We start from the raw sequence: 18,652 nt of genomic DNA, 5'->3' as shown, positions 1-18,652 counted from the left end.
ACTCCAGTCCGAGTCCCCTATCGTCAGCAACGTATACGAGAGCTGGCATGCTCGATAGCCATCAACACCGGAGTAGGGGACGCATAAGTGTCGCTGCATACTACCCAATTTCCTCTTCAGCCTGTGAAAACAGCCAGGGAATCTAATTTGAAGATAGGCCCCCTCCCAAGAGCAACAAAACTGGCACGCAAGTCAACTCACATTAGTTTAATTCAGGCTTTCAAATATTCAGCAGCAGTCAAACAAGCAAGGCTGCCGGAAGCAATGCTCTGGCCTTGTCTCGGTCGGAATGCAGGTACTAAGTCCCTTTATCGAAACGCTGCTTCTGGCAGCGTCTTTTGGTTGATCGCCGCTGCCGATCACCTCGAGTCTCCAGGTTCCAGTGATCCCGTCTTGTCAGGCCATAAAACGGCACGAGAGCATTCACGGGACCTTTGCAGAGGAGCGTGGCTATGAGTGGTCTGCACGGTTGTTATCAGAGGCGAGCCACAGCATGGGGAATGTTGCTTCCATCTGTTCTTCAAACAGTGGCTTCAGTGTGGAGCAAGTTGAAGCAGCTACATCTGCGCGTGTCCTCCTTCGCCCTCGCCTACGTAGCCAGCGGCCAGCCCCACCTGCCCTTTGCTGATGGTGGCTGCCGGTGTCTGGCCCAGACGGGTCTCCAGTCCTTGCCATGTCCTGTTCATGAGGTATTCGCCTGCACAACAAGGAGACCATGCAACCTCTTAGTTACCACAACTTTGGTTGCATTTTCATTGAAACAGGTGTCATGCTACCTTAATGTTTCACTTCAGTGCATTTTGATTATCTGTATGTACTGTAGCCCCAAAAGAGGGCTGTTGCAGCTGTGAGTTAATGCAGCAGTGAAGAGGAAAAAAAAAAAAGCTTTTACTGGGTTCTGGGTTCGAATTTGAATTACTACACACACTGGTTTTCAAGAGCACTGTCAAAGTCACCTAAAAGAAGTGAACAAGTGCAGCTGCATACGGAATAGTGTCCTATTGCGGGGAAATAAACTATTTGAAGACACCTGCACAGGCAAAAGAAGGGACAAGATTAGGTCTGAAAGTTATGCATGGTGGAAGGCTTTGCGAGAGATAAGGAAGCTATGTTACAGCAGAGCTGTTATGCTCGAGGTTTGCCATGCGTCATAAAAAAGAAAATTATCACAATTATGAATCGGCACACACTCTCTTCATCTTGTTCTTCAACTTTTCCCCTTCTTACTCTTCTGCTTTGCTCCCACAACATGTGCACCGGTTTGTTCGGCGTGGGATGCAATAGCTCTGATTGGCGACAGAGATAGAAAGAAAAGGGAATTCTTGGTGAAAAAAATTTCTTGCCAAAGAGAGATTCAAACACACGTACCGACAATCCAACAGTGCGCGTTGTGACCACTCTGCTATCCAGGTGTGCTAGCAGAGCATAGCATGGCCTTGTATAGTAAGAAGGTGGGAAAGGGAAGTGAGGGAAAGGAGGAGGGGAAGAGTAAGGCATAGCATAGAAAGAGTATGAGATAGAAAGGAAGAGAGAAAGAAGAAAAAAACAAGAGCAAGAAAGAAATAGAAATAAACAGAGACAAAAAGAAAAAGAGAGCAAGCATAGCCATGTATAGTATAGCAAGGAGTGGAAAAGAGAGAGGTGAGAGGGTAGAAGCCTATAGCCAAGCCAGGACCAGCTAGGTGCCCACCAGCTCTGCTGTGACTCAGCCTTGCGCGACTTAGCGCAACCTGTACTAACTTTTTTTTTTTGTGTGGTGCGATCATCATGATTCACAGCCTGTTTATGCCCACTGCAGGACGAAGGCCTCTCTCAGTGACCTCCAATTCACTCTCTCCTTGACAAGCCGATTTCGCCACAAACTTCTCAGTTTCACCGCCCCACCTAGCTCTCGGCCATCCTTCGTAGCATTTCTAAACCCTTGGTATCTATTCTGTTGCTCTAACTGACCACCCGTTATCCGCCCGACACATTGCATGGCTAGCGCAGGTCCATTTTTCTCGCTTAATGTTCAGTAGAATATTGGTTTAGAATAACAGAGAGCTGAGCTAGTTGGTAAGTATTCATTCTAAAAGGCCGGGCGTACAAACACGGACACAACAAAGAAGTCGGCATTTGTGGTGTCTTGAGTTCTTTCTTGTGTCCGTGTTTGCACGCCCTGTCTTTTAGAATGAATAGAATATTGGCTATCCCTCGTTGTTCTCTGAACCACTCTGCACTCTGTCGATTTCTTAACGTTATATGTTCTGTTCCACTGCATGCTGTGTTGTCCTCAAGTATTTCTGAAGTTTCTTCTCTATCTTCAGAGTTTCCGTCCATATGTTAGTACCGGCAAGATGCAGCTTGTTGCACAAAAATTTTAATGATTCCACATCATGACGTGCAGAAAATGGGGTTAAGTTCAGTACACGAGGAGCAGATGATGGTAAGGAAGAGCCGTGGTAGCTGAAAAGGATGAAATGTGCGGCTTTCTTCCGAACTGGTATTTTCAGCTTGACTATGTTAAGTTGTTTCTAAGGTGATCAGACAATGGCAGCATAATTGATAATGAGGCAAACAAGAGATTTGTGACATTAAAAGTTGAACATCCTTTTGAACAATATGCATAGTACAAGCAGTCATCCCAGTTGCTTTGAACTCTTCCAAAGTGTCCAGACCCCGAGAGATCATGAATAAAGATTACGCCAAGATATTTATGCTTTGTTACTCTGGTTAAATATAATCTATTGAATAAATACGTTTCAATAACTGGCACTGCTTTTAACGCGATAGCATTAAGAGCCTGTGTGAAAGAAATTCCAGACTTCGCATCAGTGCTGGCAGCATTGTTCACGACGCTGAAGTCACATCTACAGCCATGCTGAGCATCAGCTGAACTATTGTTACGCTCAAGAAAATCCATTACGTATGTTGCTAGATTACGTGCTCCAACCTATTGCACAAGTGGGGAGTGAAATAAATTGTCGTATAATTAGTTAAGTCAGTTCTGTTACCAGTTCCATCACTCTTGAATGAAGGAATGGTTTCTGTTTTTGGAGACTTGTTAAATGTCCACTGTGATTACCATAGCAAAAAAAAGTCACAGTTTCGCTGCAAGGGCGAAACGATGAATGCGGTATCAACAAATTGGAATTTTATACGAAGTAAGGCTAGTAGCTAAGTCCCTTAGCATTCGACCTGGTGTAACTCAACGAAACGCTGGATAACGCGCTATAATGCATTATTTGAAGGTTGCAGGTTCGGTCCCTGCTGGCGACAAGTTGTATTTTCATCCACTTTACTTTCTTCACATATACATTGCAATTACTACCATAGAGTTGCAACAGAACAATTAACGTCCCCTATACCTTCCTTGGTTTTATTACCTGCTGGTTTTCATTAAGGTTGCGTCAAAGAAAGAAACGAGCCCTTAAAATTTCCTTCTTTCGTGTATACGAGTTAGATGTTTTTATTATGCTCTGTATGCTAATCTCATGTCATTAAATTATTGTATAACTCTGTCTCCTACCTGTAAATTTACGTATGTTATAGTTACATGGATCCATACTAGCATTCTCCTAAGGATCCAAACACTTGCATCAGAGCCAACATTACCTTTATAGGCCAGTTTCATAGTGAAACGACGTGGTTATGTTGAAAAATTGTGCATACCAGTCGTTATACTAAACAAAAAATTGATGTGACATTTCAATCCACGAGCACCACACATGTACATACAAGGTACATGTACAGTTGTGCTCATTGTGACTGTGAGCGTGGGGCTTTATGAGCTCCAAGATCACCCATGGTTTTCACTAGCCCTTATTTCCACAACTAAACATTGTCTTCTCCTCACTTGCGGTGATCCCAAATAAGAGAATACACTCAAACCTCATTATAACAAAGTCGCATATGCCACAAAAATAACTTCGTTATATCCGAAAATTCGTTATAAACGTTTATTGGTAACACTGTAGCTATGACCAAGACTATTCTTCATTTACTTCGTTATAACCGATAATTCGTTATATCCGTGTTCATTATATCGAGGTATTGAGTGTATTATTTAGTTGTGGAAATAAGGGCAAGTTGCTGCCGTTCACAATCTCTGAGCATGTGAGGCTCATGAATTATAGCCAGTTAGCTAACAATATTTTGAAAGTAATTTGAAACGTGGTTAACTACGCTTTATATACACTATGTGCAGGCATCCAGTGTATTGCAGCCTTCATTCTTCAAAAGTTGCTGGGCATTCAATATTCGTTCACTGACTGAAATAAGCTGCATATGAGTTATCACAGATTCTAATCTTTCCTTTGCGCTCTCTGTTAAAAGCACTGCTGGCGAATTTACCTAGGAAGTCATAATGGCGCTTTTCTGTGTTTACTCGGCATTTTGCCCAAGAAAAAAATGCTCGACACAGACATGCATTCGAAGCTGGCAGCATCCATGCAGCGGTGCTGCAGTTGTTCTGTACCTGCGGCAGCAATGTGGAGTTGGGGCACGGCTACCGTGCCTTCTTTAGCCACGAGTGTGCCACCAGTGGTGCTGCCCTCGTCGTCTGCTTTGCCCTCAACGCCGAGGCTTCTTATCTTGCCAGTGACCAGGGAGACGTCGTACTCTGGCTGCGAGGACTGCTCCTCAAGTTCCAAGTACAGCTCACCACCTGCCAGTAGGAAGGAAAAGACAGCAGGCATGGTAGTCACACATGTACAATAAAGCACCGTGCGCACTGAAATGTCAATAGCATTACCGCACAACATCCATTGCAGTCTCATCCAACATGGGCCACTTCTCAACATATTCCAGACTTCTTGTCTACACAGACTTCAGCTACTAAATGGACACAAGCAACATTTAGTTTTCTGACACTAGCAGAGGCATGAAAGTGAACATGTAACGTGATTTGCATACCTGCCAATCTAAGGAATTCTGAAATCTGGAGGCTTGCTGTCAGACAGGGGGGGGGGGAGAAAAAATAGTTGTAGGTGACGCCTGTGATCAGTTGACAAAATTGTCCGCACCTGTGGCCTTGGAACATTCGAAGCGGGCCTGCAGCCTGGCTGAAACACTGTCACTGTGCCCTCTTCAAACTGGGCCATAAAACGGGGAACATGCCCACCAGTGTCAGTGGATGGGGTGTGTGTGTGTTTGTGCGTTTCTAGTGAGAGGAGGAGAGCCCGGTGGACGACAGGAAACAGCAGTGGCCAGCAAACCTTCCGAGCTGCGTGGACGTTCCCTTTTCTTCGGTGTGTCACATAAATAAGTTCATCTTGTTTTAATCACCAAATTTTGTTTTACAGTAGTTTTTTTTTTTTCGAAATTAGGTTGAGGCAGTTTATCGGGAAATTTATGGCCACAATTGCACAATTGGGAAAACGGGTCAGAAATCGGGAGTTTCCCGGGCAAACTGGGAGAAATGTCAGGCATGGATTTGGGAGATGGAGATGCATTGGCAATTTTCAAGTCGAGTCATGCAGAACCCTTAAAGGGACACTAAAGAGCAAAACGATTTTTCATATATTAGTAAAGTACCCTTTCACGATACCAAAAACACCACGCTTGCTGCGAGAAGGCACTTAGTAAGCGAGAAAACGCGCAAAAACAAAATGTGGGTGGCAACGCCACCTTGAAGTTTCCGCACCATTCGCTGTGACGTCACATGTTTTGACGGCGCCTACTAGGGACTATGCAGTTCCTAATCGGTAAAAATGAAGCACATTGTACTTTTAGGGGGCCATAGACTTAACATACCAAGTTTGGGGTAATTTTGTTGAGCCAATAGTGCCAAAATACGATATATACACTTTGAAATCCCTGGCGTCATGCAGGGAGATTTCGGCGCGAAATTTAAAAGTGAAACTTAAATTTAGAAATGATACTTTGAACTTGATTTTCTCCTCTATAACTAAACCTATGATGGTGACATTAACGACATTAGAGTTCTCAGGGCAAAATTTATCGATCTAGGCCGATTCATTGTTTCTCTTTAGTGTCCCTTCAAAGGGTCACTGAAGTTAAACACAGAATCAGTTTATACTGATACAATAGTCTACGAGAACTCTATTGTTATTAGGGGTGTGCGAATATTCAAACTTTCAAATATTTTTCGAATAGTGTTTGCTATTCGATTCGCACCAGTATTTTTCAAAGTACTATTCGAGCTTCCAGAAAATAAGTATATGGTTTCATTCGCTTAAAATAAAAGCACAGTGCTTCTAAATGATGCATGTGAATCCAATTCTGCTCGTGAACTTTGGCCTATCGAAAGGTTAACGGCCGTCACCACACCCTGACACTATTTTAGACAAGGTAGCTCGATGACTGTGCACAGACTAGAAAGAGTGCAGCGTAAAAGTGCGAAGCACAGCAGTCTGCTAAAACTGTACTTAATCGAATGTAACGTGCACCTAATTTTCTAGAGTTTTAAATAAAAATGCATCTGCGTGTAATGTTACACAAGATCTTTTAAAGCTGTCGCTGCACGAGTGTTGTGCTAACAACCCGAACCAGCGCGACCATAATGCCATAAACTTGAACAACGATAGACACTTGCCTGGTAGGATGTCACTGAACGATGCTGAAAATGTCTGGCTCCACTGCCTCGAGGGATTCAGGGCTAGTTCCAGCTCAAAGGGGGTCACGATCGGCCGGAAGAACTCCTTGGAGTCGAGCAGAGTGTTCTCGGGACACGCGACGAGCACGTAAACGTCAATCTCCTGAAAGTTGGCGAGCTTGGCAACGTTGAGCTTGCCCGTAACGAGAGTGTACGGCTTCTTCCCCGCATTCCGGATCAGCTTCTTCAGGTGGCCTATCGCCGAGAGGTAATTCTGAACCCCCAGGGTGCCTGCGAGAATCCCCACGATGCTGGCATCCTTTGCTTTCTCAATGAGGTAGTAACGGCGCATGAGTTGCCGGTTGACTGTCAGGCTTTCCCGACGAGTCTCCCGAGTCTTTGGGTCGTACGAGTAGCACGCACAATTGTTAAACGTGAACACAATGTTTGTCAATGTCCTGTTCTCGGGTCCAATGAACAATATAGAGTGGTCCTCGAGGCTGGTGTTTTCTGGGATACAAAACGTCCGTGAGCACTTAGTTATAACATGTGTTCCTCTGCTGCAATTCTTCACATCCTGCTGCACAGACGGTATGACCAGTTCAGAGCAGACAGCATTTCTGAACAGGGCTGAGATCTTGGCAAAAACGTCACCTGCAGAAAGGCCCGAAAGGCAGATTCGGAAATTGAAGAACAAAAAAGTGTGCAGATTATGCAACTTGGCTCTGTTATGCAAGAGATAGTACACATATATAAAGCCATCTCCTTCAAGTGCCAGCTACTTTTGTCTCTTGAAAATTTGATTTCACCACAACTCCTGTGTCTCCAGATTGATAAAGAGGTGCACAGCTGCAAAACAGATCCATTGTGTGAGTTAGAATGGGGCCTCCATGCAGGAACCACCAATATGGCATCTTTGACTCTACTATGTCTTGCATACTTAAAAAGCACCATCTGAAAAATATGATAAATAATGAAAAAGATAGAGGCACATAGCAAAAAACAATTAAAGTGAGCATAATAGATGCTGCCAAACCGATACTGTGATTATCCAATCATTATCTTCCAGTTCATCTTATTACAATGTGCTATAACCCGTTACTAGGAGGTCAAATGAGAAGCATTCCAAGATAAATGCAGCAAGGTGTAAATATTATTATTTTTAAACAGTGTTATTGGCTTTGATGCACTGTCTATGCATGAACAATTGTACACGAAATGCTTGAAGGAGACACCTGCATGCACACGCAAGGAGCTTTCATTTTCCCGAAGGTGGGAGGAGCTGCAACCAGACAACTAGCACATCTCTTTCTCCTTATTTTTTCCTCTCTGTCACACGCATATGTAGGTGCGCACACGGAAACTGTACCGGAGCGCATCAGCACCAGCTCTGTGCTAAAGTAGAACACATTAATGTCCGTCTGGTTTGCACTCAGTCAATTTTCATCATTTACCACCTTGCTTAACTGGCGTTTTGTCAAGTGCCATACGAAGCTTATCTCAAAGAACACACTTGTTGGATTTGGTGGAAGTGCTGGGTCATCCCCGTCAGCATCCTGGAACTCTGCAGCTGTACACCACCATCTGCTTCCGCAATGACAGAGGACACCGACCCCTCACAAGCCTCTCCTACACCGACATTTACCATGTGCTCTGGTGTGCTTCATCAGCGTGACACTCCAGTATGCAATGGCATTGACAGTTGTGATGTCAAAGACTGGCTGGCACAGCATGAATGCGTCAGTGTTGACTATAATGTCCTGTTTTGCCTGACTAATGTGGTCGACTTAAGTTCAATAACCACGAAGCCGATATTACCACCTGATCGGCTCTGTTGCGGGCAAGCTTTGTTTGGACACATCCTGCGTGGACAATGATCGAGTCGGTGAAAGTTTCACAAGCTACATTGAGGACGTTATCGGTCACTCCGGATGGGTGAATGTGTGAACCACAAAAGCTGACAAAATAAGACATAAAACACAAAACACAGGTGACGACTTTCTCTGTTGGCTAACGAGACTAAAAGATCCCCCTGTCCTCCAGCTAAATGGAGTTGCCAATTTCAAGAGTTTGATGTTGCCATTGCGCTTCTTGGCATTTCATTTCTATTTCTTGTCTTTTTCACTTCGCTAATGAATGTTTTAGCATCAGGATGAAGTGGGAGGGAGGAATAACACTTTTAGGGAGGGAGGAATAACTCCATGCCTATTTGACGTGATGAGCCATGACCATCATCAAAGTGAGGGCTCATTTTGAATGGCAGGGACAGAAGACATGAACAAGATTGGTCTCTGGACGCTGCTTCAATAAAGGTGCCGTTGGCTGCCTCTGGACGCCTCCAATCCTTCCTATTTAACAATTGCCATGTGATCTGTACTTACGGTACACCAGCAGGCTTGAGTGGCAGCCTGTCATGTCTAGGCCCCTGCCATTCACAGACAGAGCAAGTGTATGACAACCAGAGCATCTCCCTCTTATGATCCAAGCTGCATGCAACTACTCGGTCGAGACACACACACTCCTGTCCTGACGAAGACAAGTCTACTTGTAAGTCTTGGTCCTTTGTAAGGCTTTTGAACATTGCGTTTACTTCTTTGCTGCAATCTTTGAACCCACCTTTAGACTTTGCTCATTCACGTTCTAAGCAGTTTGTTGCACGCCATCTTTGCCATTGCTCAACAAAACAGTGTCACCATGTCAACTACAGCACGCCGAGGTATGCCCAGTTGATCCTCAATGTAATCCTTTTTTGGTCTAGAATGTTAAACGCTACCTGCAAACGTATACTGAATAACGGTGGAAAGGCTGTGGCTCCTTCAATGACACTTATGCAAAGCACTGTGGTTTGAAGGAAAGGATTTTTACATTCATTTCCTTCTCATTACACCTTGTTAGGCATGAACAAACCATCCCAGCAACAAGTAGCTTTATGTTGTATTGGTGTGGCACTTGTAACACTTATACATGGGAAAGTAGACTGCACCAACTGGCTAACCGCTGGTCTGTTGAGGGAATGTCATTTTGCAGCTCGGCCCGCCTTTCTAATGTGACCATCCTAGGTCCAGTGTCATCCTACTGTTCCTCTCCAGTTTATCATTACTTTTTTTCTCACATCATATGCCATTCCAAGCCTGACAGATATAAAAGCTTAAACAGCTATTAGAATGAAGAAACCTTAATGCAGGTACTTGACAGTAGAAAACCTGCATTTTTGTGTCAATTTTCTGTAAATAATATGATAAACACAAAAGAATTACAAGTATGCTGATTAAATTTTTTGAGTCCACGTTGTTAGCTTTCCAACAAAGACACACCAGCTAGGCTAGACACGATCATCTAAGAATCCAGAACAAGAGCTACCCACATAGTAACTGTATCAAAACTGTGCTATCAGTAAACAGTTCCCAAATGATGCCAACATAGAACATGTTTGCAATAGCATCACAGAAATTAGTGAACACAGCTGGCTTGTACACATATACAAATTACAAATACAAGACCACCACCTTGTATTCACCGGTGCATTCTCGGGCAGTCATCAGCTTGTGCAAAAGCATGACTTACACTTGCAGTGGTCGTACTGCGTATCGAAAAGCACAGCTATCCTGGCATCGGGGTCAGGAAAGACATTATGCAGTCCCTGCTCCAATCCCTCAGTGGTGCAGGGCAATCTTCCAAAGATGAACAGCACCGGAAGTCTCGATGGCACACTCAGGCAGGAGTGGCCATAATGGACGATGGCATCCGCCCCAACGTGCTCCGCAGCGACTTCGTCGACACAGCAACTGGAATTACATTATCCACGTAAAGTAAGAAACCTGTTAAAAGGACCGACAACCAATTATTACAGCATATGTCTCGTTTAATGCAACTGAAAGCTTGCAGGTCAGAGTGTCCAATCATACTATAGTGAAGCGAAAAGTGCCGTGGAAATTTTTCTTGAAATTTTATCTGCAGGGAAAATGAATTTGTGCACTGCAAACAGTGATAGGTGAATGCAATTGTGATTATACTCTCTGTATTGCAGGAAGTAATAGGATTTGCCACCAGTGCTATTCATGTGTTGCTGGCACCCAGTTGTGGCAGAATGAGTCACTGGCTTTTTGTATCTCATAAGGATACAGACCAGTGAACTCTGCTTACTTGCTTGTAAACTTGCACAAGTAGTGCACCAACACGCAATCAGGGATGCCACGGCTGTCATTCTATTAGTTGCTGTGAAAAGTGGTAGTTAGTGACTGTTAGTCGTCTTGTGTCTTCTTTTGTGTCTGCGTTATTTGTGCTACAAATTGTCACTGATGCAGAACCAACAGGAAAAAATAGTCATGATTTTGTAACCAACAAGCCGACAGATGGCAGCACAAGGCTGGCTTAGCAGGGCCTCCTGGCCTACAAGGAGTGCCTACTTTCTTAGGATGTCAGTGTGCCAGGAGCAGCTTGTGCTATTGTGACTTTGTATGTTGCCACTTCGGTAATTCCCACGTAAACAATGAGCTTGAACAATGAGCGAATGTAAAATTTTATGTGAAACTCTGCACATCTTCCACAGAGATGTTGAACACGATGCAGAAAGTTTACCGGCATATTGCTATGAGTTGTGTGAGGTCTTTTGAATGGCACACATGCTTTGACAGTGTTATGTTCTCAGTGCACAACCGGAGAGAAACAGGACACACAGTCGTACTTGGTGGCGGTGAACTGCCGAGGGCCCACCTTGGCCCTATCACTCTTTATTTAGTGTAAATCACTTGGTCTAGCTGGCGCCATCAATCTGTCACAAATATGTAACAGTGAACGAACATCCCTGTACAATGATGATGAAGTGAATGATGAGCTCAATGCTGTAATAAGATGAAACCATTCGGCAACTTGTGTACCAGGATTGTTGGAGAGCAATACACGACATTGCTTCCAATGTTAACGTGCCACACGAGACAGTCCAGTCAATCCTCACGTGTGCCAGAACTGTGCCAGCTTGCCATGCCATGACTGGCTCGACCTTCATGTTCAGCATCTTTACTGGAGACAAAGCTTGGGTCTTGTGGGGGTGCTATCACCCCCTGTAAGTTCGTTTTTGCCTCATGGTGCCCGTGCGTAGTAGTTAGTGTGGTTAGTTGCAACCGCAAGAGATGGTGCTGTGATTGCGTGGTGCACTGGCAGCGCCTCTTGGCGGGAAGCGAGGTTATCTGGGTGCTTGTGAAAGAGCTCTCGCTCTCTTTTTGGGGGTTTGGCAGTGTTCGTGGACGGATGTTTCCCGCGCGCGAGTTCATGGAGGTGATTCCGTGGTTCGGTCCCGCGGACTCGTACGGTGAGTCGAACGTCGGCGACACCGCATTCGCGGTACATTGTATGTGTTATGTTGTTTTGTGTGTGTTGCATTGGCATTATGTTGTGATTATTTGCCTTACTACTAGTTGTTTATTAGATGTGGCTGGCGAGCTCGTTGCGATGTAAAAGCGGTTAATAAATGTCCACGTGTTCGTTTGCCTGGCGGTGTCTACTGTGGTTGCGTGTACCATGAGCGTGGCTCTTTCAGACCCCACAGTCTACAGGTATGACCCTGAGAAGAAGTCTTCTCGGTGAAAAAGGCTGCTGCTTCCATGCATGCTCATCACTTTCTCAACATTCACGGCATTGTGCATGAAAAAGTCGTCCCCAGCTGTGAGACCATCAAAAGCGAGTTTTACTGCCAGGTTTTAGCGCAACTGAGCGAGGATATTTGGAAACGGTGAGTAGATCTGTGGCCTGGATGGCCCATAATGACAATGTCTATTCTCAAAGTTGAGTTTTTCGTGAGACATAACATTATGCCCCTTTTGCATGGGTCGTACTCTTCAGATTTGTCTGGTGTGGACATGACCATCTTCACGAAGTCGAACAGCCAGAATAAAAATCACCATTTTGACGGTCTCACAGAGATCCAGTGTGAATCACAGAAGGTGCTTGACATGCTTAATTAAAGAAGTGCACTTCCAGGACACACAGCAAAGGTGGCAAGAATGCTGCATTGCTGCATAAGGGCACTACTTTCAATCTGACAATGTGCATACGCAGATAAGTAACGTGGTTTCTAGTCGACAGGATTAGTCTGGTAACTTTTGGATACCACCTACATTTGTGTAATACTTCTAGTGAGACCCAATGTCTTGCACAGCTCCACAAGTGTAAGAAGGAAAGCCAAGCCAAGCCTAGCGAATCCATCACGCACCTTCCGTAGGATGTGTCACCTAGGATGAAGAGTTCAGCTGGAACACTAGCCTGAAGTGCCAGGGTGACGCTCACAGAGTCGACCAGCATTTCATCAGGGAACTGCAGTGCTACCTGGAAGCAAATAAGAACTACGTGAATAAAAAGAATGACTATGCTGCTAACAAGCAATAAGTAGCAGCTCCAACAAACTACACTTTTTGCATATTCACATGGTTATGCATTTTATTCTGCAGTGCAGTGCACTACATTTGAGGCAATGGTGAGTATGACAGTGTTTTTACTGGATGTGCATGAAACAACAGCTCCACTATTGATTGTGCACTGTTGTCACACGAGCTTGCAACACTTAAGCGAAGTAACGTCAGGACTACAAGTTAGATCGTTATATTTAATGTTCAGTGTAACCGTGCAGATGAAAAGCGACTCTAAAAAGTCAGAAATGGGCGAAGTTTTGTGGCCTTATCTTTTTAAATGAAAACAAAGCTGTTTCTACATCTGGGCGGCAGCAAGGCCCAACTCGCTTACGGTCACCTAGTAATGTGTACTGGATGTGGCTGTCTACTTGTCCCTTGCACCCAATATGGTGGCCAGAGTGCTCGGGGAATGTTGAACTCTGCCGCAACATCCTTCTATTAATGTGATAGCATTAAAGAGCTTGTTTCACTGATATTCCAGTGTCGTTGGTTGTGAGCGAGAATTCGAGATGCATGCAAATAAATAAATAATAAAAATCTTCAGTTTAAGCGAGAGTCGAACCCAGGCTCCTTGTGCCATAGTGAGTACCCGCACCCTGATCCTTCCAGCTTTTACACCTACAATGTAAAGCATGAAGAGCAGCGGCGACAACGGAAACCCCTGCCGAAGTCCGCACTTCACATTCACAGATGCTGTCATGTGGTCCCCCCAGTCCGCCCTGGCTGTTACACTTTCATACAGTGACCTAAGAGGATCAAGGTCCTCTTCCTCAAGACCGAACCGTTGCAGAATATCCCTGAGCACTGGCGGATGCACACAGTCATATGCTTTTAACATGTCCAGGAAAGCCACCAATAATGGGCTCTGATTTTGTTCAGAAATGTCAATGCATTGTGTCATAATTAATAAATTATCTTCAATGCATCTACCCGTGCGAAAGGTCATCTGGAACTCTCCGAGCACACCTGTTAGCTCTGCCCATCGTTGTAACCTTGCCCTGACCACCTGTGTAAACATTCTGCGCAAAACTGGTGTCGCTGCAATGGGTCTGTAGTTCTTCAGGTTTCTTTGTCACCTGACCTCTCGTACAAAGGCATCACCCTGCTCTCCTTCCATGATTCCGGGATTTCAGAGTTCACCGTAATTTGCTTGAGGAGCTCTCGAATGGTCTGGCGTGTTTCCTCACCTTCAGCCTTCACTAGACTCATTGGGATGCTGTCCCGGCCTGCTGCAGTACCACCATCCATTCCAGCTGCTGCACGATCAAGCTGCGGGTGCTATTTAAAGTTCTGCCTTCTGCTCTGTCTCACCGGTCGGTAGTATGAATGCTTGAGCCTCCTCAACATCTCTGCTATCTTGAGCTTTGCCCTGTATATTACACAGCCATTCCTCCAGCAGGTGCAGGCATGCCATTCCTTCGATATTATTTCCCTCCTATGTTGCACGTAGTACGTGCTGCTGCTCCCTGATTTGCCCTGCTTAAATGTATCGCCAGAATCTTTGTGATGCTTATCAACCTACAGCCTTCAGTTCTTGCATGAACTGAAGATTGACCCGGTCTATGCTTTGTTGTACAAACTTGGCTGCATCCTTTGTCAGGCACAAGTAAGTGTCCCATGCCTGGACAATGATCTTCTCATCCCCATCTTTATTTACTTGTCGATGGATTCGGTTGGCCTCATGTCTGGCCTTTATAGCTATTGCTATTTCCTGTGTCCACCACTGTTTATCCCTCCATCGTTTTACAGACTTCATAGTTTTTTGGTTCAGCACCCATTGAATCTCCTTTATAAGGGCCTCATATGTGTCCACCTTCTGTACCCTAGTTTCTAATTCTGCTGCCATATCTTCCAATTCCTGATCCGTTGGCCTTCGCTTCATTGCTCTATGCTGTCATTCATCATACCGATGAGCACTACCAAAGAACAAGCGTATCCTATTATGGTCACTATCGAGGTTGCCCGATCCGTCCTCATCCACCTCCATTCTTCGCAAGGCCTGGAATATTCTGGGTGATACCAATGCGTAATCTATGCAGGTGTGTTGGTCCCGCCTCGCCCAAGTAATCTATCCATGGCATTTCTCGGAGGTGTTTACCAGTACTAATCCCTCTGTTGCAGCAAGTGCGAGTAACCACTTTCCATTGGCATCTGTCTTCCCATCAATATCCTCTGTATGACCATTAAAATCTCCCGCAATCATCACTTTGTAATGCTGTCTGAATTTCTGAATGTCGTTTCTCAAGCATGTGCATATGCGATTGTTGACATCTTCTTGGGCTCCTGTCCAGAGATAGACCACTGCCAGTGCCACCTCACCTCCGGCTATTCTTCCTGTTACCCACGTGTTCCTGACAGTCTAAGAGCACCCGTGTCCATCACTGCTCCTCATTCCCCATCACTCCAATGCCGCCGCCCCAGCGTTTTGTGCTCTGTCTGTTGCAGCCTTCCCAATGCAGACCTGGACGTACTGGCGGTCTTTCTTCCTCACGTAAGTGAGTCTCTGTCACAGCAAAGACTGACACTTGGCGTTTTATAATTAGGGCTCCGTGTTTTCGGTTTTATCCGAAAAAATCCTATAAACATTCGCCGGTAAAATTTTTGACAATTCGGATTTATCCGATAAACTCTGATTTCAAGGGCCAGAATGACCTGGTGCTGTTCTTCATCGAAAGGGCAAGTTCTAAGCGCTCATTGATACATCTTCTGGTTTGACCGATTTAAACCTTACCGCGCGTAGCTGAATTAGGCGATGTAGCTGTATTGTGCTCCGACTCAGCTTTCTACATGCAGAAGCTTCACAAGGACTTGCAACTCTCCAATCCCGAATTCAAGACGCGTCACTTCAAAGATCCGTGCCACCTACTCAACAACGCTCTGGAGGGTGGAATCAGGACGAGCTCGTTTGACGTAGTTCACGATTTTGTTGCGCACTTTCCTGCTCTGTTGAAATCGTCACGGGAGCTGCGCCGTAAGGTTGGTCTTGTGTGCTTAGCCATGGGCACGTCCATCAAGTCGCTGCAAACCGTATGTCCGTCAAGGTGGTTCTCTTTTTATGAAACTCTAGAAGATATTTTGGACAACTGGCGCGTCATTTTGTCTTTCTTGAGAAGCGACGAAGCCAAGGGAATGAAGCGTGAGAAGCTCAAGAGTCTTATTTCATCACATGAAGCTGTGCACGACTTGCTCGTTAAGATGAGATTTCTGAAGACCAATTCGTGTGCCGTGCTGTCAATCATCAAAGAACTTGAGGCAGAGAGTACTCTGCATGGTACACCAAGTTTAATCCCATACTGGGGGTTCGTTTGCACGCACTTATCAGTCAATGGCGTGATCCAACCGAGGTCCTTGCATCAGATGTCACAAGTCTGTTGGACCTCCTTGACGAGATTGACCGCTTAACGACTGTCACAGACTTTCACGGATACTACGCTGCTGTCGTCGAAAAGTGGTGACAGACGTCTGAGAGGAACCTGTGCGATCAACTATATACAGTACCCCAAAAAATCGTTTTGGTACTGTGTTCAAATTGTGAAGTCAAATGTGAAGCATGAGCTGCCCTGCGCGTTCGAAACCTATGCGCCTATTTTTCAATTAGTGCTAACTGAAACTGATGACATGAGCTAGCTCCTGAGTGGTTTTGTGAACTATCAGTGCTACGAAATATGTAACATTGTTGCACTCCTGTCGTTTTCGAGACTTCACAATTTCCCGTGGCCAGTGCTTTCTCGCTGCGCGCTGCGTCCTCCGGCGCTTGCCGTTTCTAGCGCTAACCTTGAAAGGGCGTTTTCAAAGCTCAGAGTTGTCAATAGAAAGGAGCGTGCTTCGATCACTGACAGCAACGTCGCAAAGTACGGTTATACGCACAAATACAGGTGTTTTGTGTTCAAGTATTTCGCTAGTGCGTTTTCGTGCATTCAAACCTAATAGAAAAAATATTGCTTCGTGTGTTTTAATGTTTCAGTATTCAGATATGAATTGATCTAAGATTTTGGGGTTTCGAGAATAATGCAAAACTCCGAATTCCGAAGAATTCGGGATTTACGAAAATAAACACCGATAAACGCCGAATTTCCGCCTAAAATGTGAACTCCGATAAACACTCGCCGATTTTCAAGAAAAATAAACACTGAAAACACGGAGCCCTATTTATAATCTGTTTGGTGAGCTCCTCCCACTTTATTTAACTTTGACCTCCTTGCATTTGAGGAAGCCAAATGCAGCCCGTATCCTGCTTGTGCCTAGTCCGACGAGGGCCCCTACGACGTCTCCCTTTTCTGTTCTGACCCATTGCCATGCCATCAAAGCTACATCCTGACCATCTACACGCTTTCCTATCCTCAGCAAATGTGAAGGTTGGTAGGCTGCCATGTCTCCACATCTATGGGCCCATCTGTTTCAGGATCTCCCCCATTGCTGTAATCAGCTGTTTGTTGGACTGTGGGGTTCTCATCCCCGCCTGTGGGCGAGCCCTCCTTTCCACCCTTGGTGAGGTTATCCCTAAAAAAACGCATATTCAGTGCCTAAGCTTATTCCCCAACCACTGTGCTGTTTCCCTCGTGTAGTGTCCACTCTTGTACGTCTTTTGCCCAGACAAATTCAACTTGTGGGCCTAGCTCCTGACAAGCTGCTTTCACATGTTCATTCCAACATTGACTCTTGCTTTCTTCCTCTTCTGCGTGAAATTCTGGATTTGCACATACGAGATAGTGGTTCTGTGGGTACTCAATTCTCCATTGTTGTCATTGCTGAATGTGCAGGGTTATGGCAATGTGGTTAGTGGCGGCCAAGAGTCCTTGTGTCGCATTGCAAGAATCGTTTACATCCAATTTTTGACTCCCAGAAAGTCGAGGACCAAAGGCAGGCCGTTGTGAGCAGCACGTCACGGTTCAGTTTCATTTTCGCATCCACTGCGAAGCTTGCAGTCCGACTCGTTCACTGGGGGGAGGGGGAAGTGCTGCGAGGATACCGTAGCAATATTGCAGCGCCTGCCCCGTCTTCTTTGTGTTTCTTTTGCGAGCGTGCTTCAGCGCTACAATACGCCTGTTGGCAACTTGTCCCGCAACAAGTACTTGTTTTGTCTAAGAGAGGATGTATGCAGTTCATGAAATCCACACTCCACGCGTCGCGGCTAATTTCCACGGTGCTGCCTAAACGTATGGAAGCAACTGTTCCTACGACGAAGCACACATGCGTACGGTACTTTTCTTCGTGCCTCAGTGAACGGGGATCGCTGTTAACACATTGGAAATCCGCCAATTCTATCTAACGATGCAACTCACTTCAAGGGGGGGGAAGTTATTACCTTCCTGAAGCCGTTTTCGCAGATCCAGGCTACAGAACGCTTGACTTCGTACTTGAACTCGAGTTCCGAATCGTCAGCCGCAGGTTTGACATCGTCGGTGGACAGATCAACGGTGCGATCGATGGCGGCTTGATCACTGCTGCTGAAGGCCAATGCCATGGCTCCAACTCGAGATGCTACAAAATGCTGCGGTGCACACACATCCACAAAATGTGCCTATGTAAATGTAGTTTACCACACACGTGTCTCAAACTGTCGCATGTGCTGCCGTATTTCGTGGATGTAAACAAAGACACGTGTTTTATTGTAGTTGCCAGAATGTTCAGTGAACATCGCCGCTGGCTTCAATATTAACTCCAAATGTAGCCATTTGCTCTAAAAATAAACACCGAAAGAAATAAATTTCCA

At 45.2% G+C, this 18,652-nt stretch overlaps 1 protein-coding gene across 1 annotated transcript; it reads right to left on the bottom strand.

The window, feature by feature from the left end:
• Positions 1-206: 206 nt before the first annotated feature.
• On the bottom strand, positions 207-18,511 carry LOC119406071 (2-(3-amino-3-carboxypropyl)histidine synthase subunit 2). Its single transcript, XM_037672928.2, has 6 exons — positions 18,245-18,511; positions 12,744-12,856; positions 10,100-10,320; positions 6,536-7,189; positions 4,457-4,645; positions 207-697 (listed from the first exon to the last, which is right to left on the bottom strand). The coding sequence occupies exons 1-6, from the start codon at positions 18,401-18,403 to the stop codon at positions 558-560; spliced, it is 1,476 nt and encodes a 491-aa protein (XP_037528856.1). The 5' UTR covers positions 18,404-18,511; the 3' UTR covers positions 207-557.
• Positions 18,512-18,652: the final 141 nt, after the last annotated feature.

The sequence above is a fragment of the Rhipicephalus sanguineus genome, chromosome 9 (assembly GCF_013339695.2).
Source record: "Rhipicephalus sanguineus isolate Rsan-2018 chromosome 9, BIME_Rsan_1.4, whole genome shotgun sequence".
Taxonomy (NCBI): domain Eukaryota; kingdom Metazoa; phylum Arthropoda; class Arachnida; order Ixodida; family Ixodidae; genus Rhipicephalus; species Rhipicephalus sanguineus.
This window is presented reverse-complemented; position numbering and strand designations above follow the sequence as displayed.